The 3,615-nt window shown below is 51.3% G+C and overlaps 1 protein-coding gene across 1 annotated transcript in view; it reads left to right on the top strand.

The window, feature by feature from the left end:
• Gbgt1 (globoside alpha-1,3-N-acetylgalactosaminyltransferase 1 (FORS blood group)) overlaps positions 1-2,333 on the top strand; it is a 12,973-nt gene extending 10,640 nt beyond the window's left edge. The window contains exon 7 of the mRNA XM_013355705.2: positions 1,028-2,333. Coding sequence (XP_013211159.2) covers positions 1,028-1,712 — 685 coding nt within the window. The 3' untranslated portion in view covers positions 1,713-2,333. The remainder of the gene's footprint in view (positions 1-1,027) is intronic.
• The last annotated feature ends 1,282 nt before the right edge of the window (positions 2,334-3,615 follow it).

Here is a 3,615-nt window from a genome sequence, read left to right as displayed (position 1 = left end):
TAGACCAGGCTGGTCTCGAACTCACAGAGATCCGCCTGCCTCTGCCTCCCAAGTGCTGGGATTAAAGGCGTGCGCCACCACCGCCCGGCCTTCCCTGGATTCTGTCCCATTTGCTTCTCAGTGACTGTCATCCTCCTGGTGCTCAGTATTTGTGCATGTAAAATGGTCATGTTTCTGAGCAGATTGTTAATGCTAAGATCAAAGATCACGGGAATACCTAACAGAGCAGTTTGGGTTTAGTAAATGCCCTTGTCTCTAAGCCCGATGACCTAGGTTTGATCCCCAGAACCCATTCATGGCGGAAGGAGAGATTCCTGAAAGTTGTTCTCCGACCTCCAGAGGCACACCATGGCATGCATGCATGCACAAAACAAATTAATTTTTTAAAATTTTACAGAAGACACTGGGGAGGACAGCTCAGTTGGTAAAGGGCTTTTCATGCAAACACTACCTATGTTCTATTCCCAAAACCTACATAAGAAAGCCAGACCCCACAGCACATGCCTATAGTCCCAGCCCCGGGGATACAGATAGGAACATCACTGAGGCTTGCTGCCTGGCCAGCCTTGCCAGATTGCTGAGGTCCAGATTCATTAAGACCCTGTCTCAAAAAAATAAGGTGGCGAGCAACTGAGGAAGATGTTCGACCTCTGGTACACATGTGTGCATAAGCACACACACACACATATACAGATGGTTAAGGATCTGTCTCAAATGGGTGTCATCCACTGAGTATTCCTGATTAGAAACACTTGGGCCAGCAGTCTCTCCCAGTATAGATTTTAAAATTTGTGGAGACTTTAATAATTACAAATCTTAATCTAAAACTCTGAAGCAGGGCTTTTCGATGAGGGGTATTCAGCTTTGACAAGGACTGTGGGAGTTTGACAGATGAGGACACCAAGGTAAGACCTGAATGACTCCTTGAGGTAGAGAATTAGAATCTAGACCCCAGCCCGTACTGGGGACCCGGACAGCGACGGACAGCATCACTATCATCCCCAGTTGACAGAGCTGTCATTCCTAGGTACACCTACTTCATTCGACCCTTCCTGGAGTCAGCTGAAGAGTTCTTTATGCGTGGGTACCAAGTACACTACTACCTCTTCACCCATGACCCTGCAGCCGTTCCCAGAGTCCTCCTGGGCCCTGGGCGCCTCCTCAGCATCGTCCCTATCCAGGGTCACTCCCGATGGGAGGAGATCTCCATGCGCCGGATGGAGACCATCAGCAAACACATTGCTGAGAGGGCTCACAAAGAGGTGGATTACCTCTTCTGTCTCGATGTGGATATGGTCTTCCGTAACCCATGGGGCCCCGAGACTTTGGGGGATCTAGTGGCTGCCATTCACCCAGGCTATTTCGCTGTACCTCGCCAGCAGTTCCCTTATGAACGCAGGCAAGTTTCTGCTGCCTTTGTGGCAGATGGTGAGGGGGACTTCTATTATGGTGGGGCAGTCTTTGGGGGACGAGTGGCCCGGGTGTATGAGTTTACCAGGGGCTGCCACATGGCCATCCTGGCGGACAAAGCCAATGGCATAATGGCAGCCTGGCAGGAGGAGAGCCACCTGAACCGCCGTTTCATCTGGCACAAGCCATCCACAGTGCTGTCTCCAGAGTACCTCTGGGATGACAGGAAGCCCCAGCCCCCGAGCCTGAAGCTGATCCGATTCTCTACGGTGAAAAAGGATACCAACTGGCTGAGGAGCTGACTGTGGAGCTGAGACCCACCCAAAGCCCGGCCCTGCCCACCTCAGTCTACTGGAGGAGTTCAACCAGGAAGATGACTAGAGAGGAAGTGTAAACTGTGAGGGGCTGTACACCCCCAGTCACACATTGTTCCAATACCAGTGGTTGGACAGAGGGAAACAGGGCCTGGCAGGCCTCACAGCTACCCAAGGCATGGATGTGTCTTTCCAGGACTGGCCCTGGCATCCAGCCCTATTCGAAGTGCCTGGTGGCCTGCTTCTGCCCTCACTTAGTGCACCCTGCTTTTGAGTTGTGTTTTAATCTGTAGTCTTGGGGATCAAACGGGCAGTGCACGCTGAAGGGAAGTGCTCCTCCCCCAAGTCCCGGCCTGCTGCCTTGAATCTACACTGTGATATCCTCGTCCCGAGTACCATGCTGTTCCCCCAGCCACATGTGTTCTTCACTCCTGGTCCCAGAGCTAGCTCTGAAGTGAGCAGGCTTAGGTTCCTTCTGGTCACCTGTATCCCATGAGGTGCCTCACTCTCAGGGACTAGATGTCTGTCTGTGGTAGCTTCCAATAAAGATGGTGTGATCTAGGTCCTGATCAGGGTTTTACCTGCACAGTGGACTATTTTGCCAGTCAGGATAGTTCTGGGGGACACAAGTGGACTGAATTTCAAACAGTTCGTGTCCGGAGAGGGTGGGTTAATGGTTATTCCGGGAGACTGAGCCCAAGCTGGCTGCTTCCACAGACTTTGTTCCTTCCAGTCCTGGGAGCCTGGGTGAGGTGAGGTCCTATGGACAGATGTGCCATACCTAGAGAGCAGCAGTGCTTATCAGCTTCATTGTCCCTTCAGTCCCTGCACATATAGGAGGTGTGCTTGTGGTCCCCTCTGTATCCATGACCACTGTGCCTGTGGGAGGCCACCGGTGTGTATGGGGCTTCAGGATGGTGGGATGAATAGGCCAGGTTCAGAGGGTGTTAACAGCCTGGGCCCAGAGGGCCCTCAGAGGCCCATAGAGGCTAGGCAGAGATGCAATTAGACACTGGTTGAGAGCTTGGTTACCTAATGCGCACCTCCCTAGGCAGCAGTATCCTCTCCATGATAGGAAGTAACATGGTGGATTGGGGTACACTCCGAAGTCATGGAGGCACCCAGTAACCCACCCATCCCCTGCAAAGCTGGAGGCCATCTTGAGCCTTTCTTTCTTTCTTTCTTTCTTTCTTTCTTTCTTTCTTTCTTTCTTTCTTTCTTTCTTCCTTCCTTCCTTTCCTTCCTTCCTTCTTTCTTTCTTTCGAGTTTATTATTTATTATGCATACAATGTTCAGCTTGCATATCTGCCTGCAGCCCAGCAGAGGGTACCATATTTCATTATGGATGGTTGTGAGCCATCATGTGGTTGCTGGGAATTGAACTCAGGACCTCTGGAAGAGCAGCCTGTGCTCTTAACCGCTGAGCCATCTCTCCAGCCCCCTTGAGCCTGTTTTTTATACTTTGTTATTGATTTGCCAAGCAGAAGAACCCCTAGGACTTCTAGACAGTGAAGCTGTAATAGACCCTCGCCTCTGTCTTTGGAGGTGAGCATCTGCCTGAGGCTGCCAGGCATCGGAGTAGTCCTAAAGCAGAGCTGTGGGAAGAGGGCAGGCTCTACCTTCAAGGAATTGCTCTTTGAAGCAGAGGGTTTTGAACATGGAAGCTAGAGAAGGCCTCTGAAAGACTGAGGCCTGAGGCGGGATTAGCCAGCAGGGGAGGAGATGGTACCTGATCTCTTTCAGCCAACTGAGACCTTCAAACGATTCCTATTCAGGGCATGGTCCCAGATACTAGGTAAGAGACTGATCCCAACTTGTAGAAGCAAACCACCATCCATGTTGCTTTCTGGAAGAGGCAAAGGGTTAGGGTGGGAGATGATCCAGATAGGAG

This window comes from Microtus ochrogaster, chromosome 4 (genome assembly GCF_000317375.1).
Source record: "Microtus ochrogaster isolate Prairie Vole_2 chromosome 4, MicOch1.0, whole genome shotgun sequence".
Taxonomy (NCBI): Eukaryota; Metazoa; Chordata; class Mammalia; order Rodentia; family Cricetidae; genus Microtus; species Microtus ochrogaster.
This window is presented reverse-complemented; position numbering and strand designations above follow the sequence as displayed.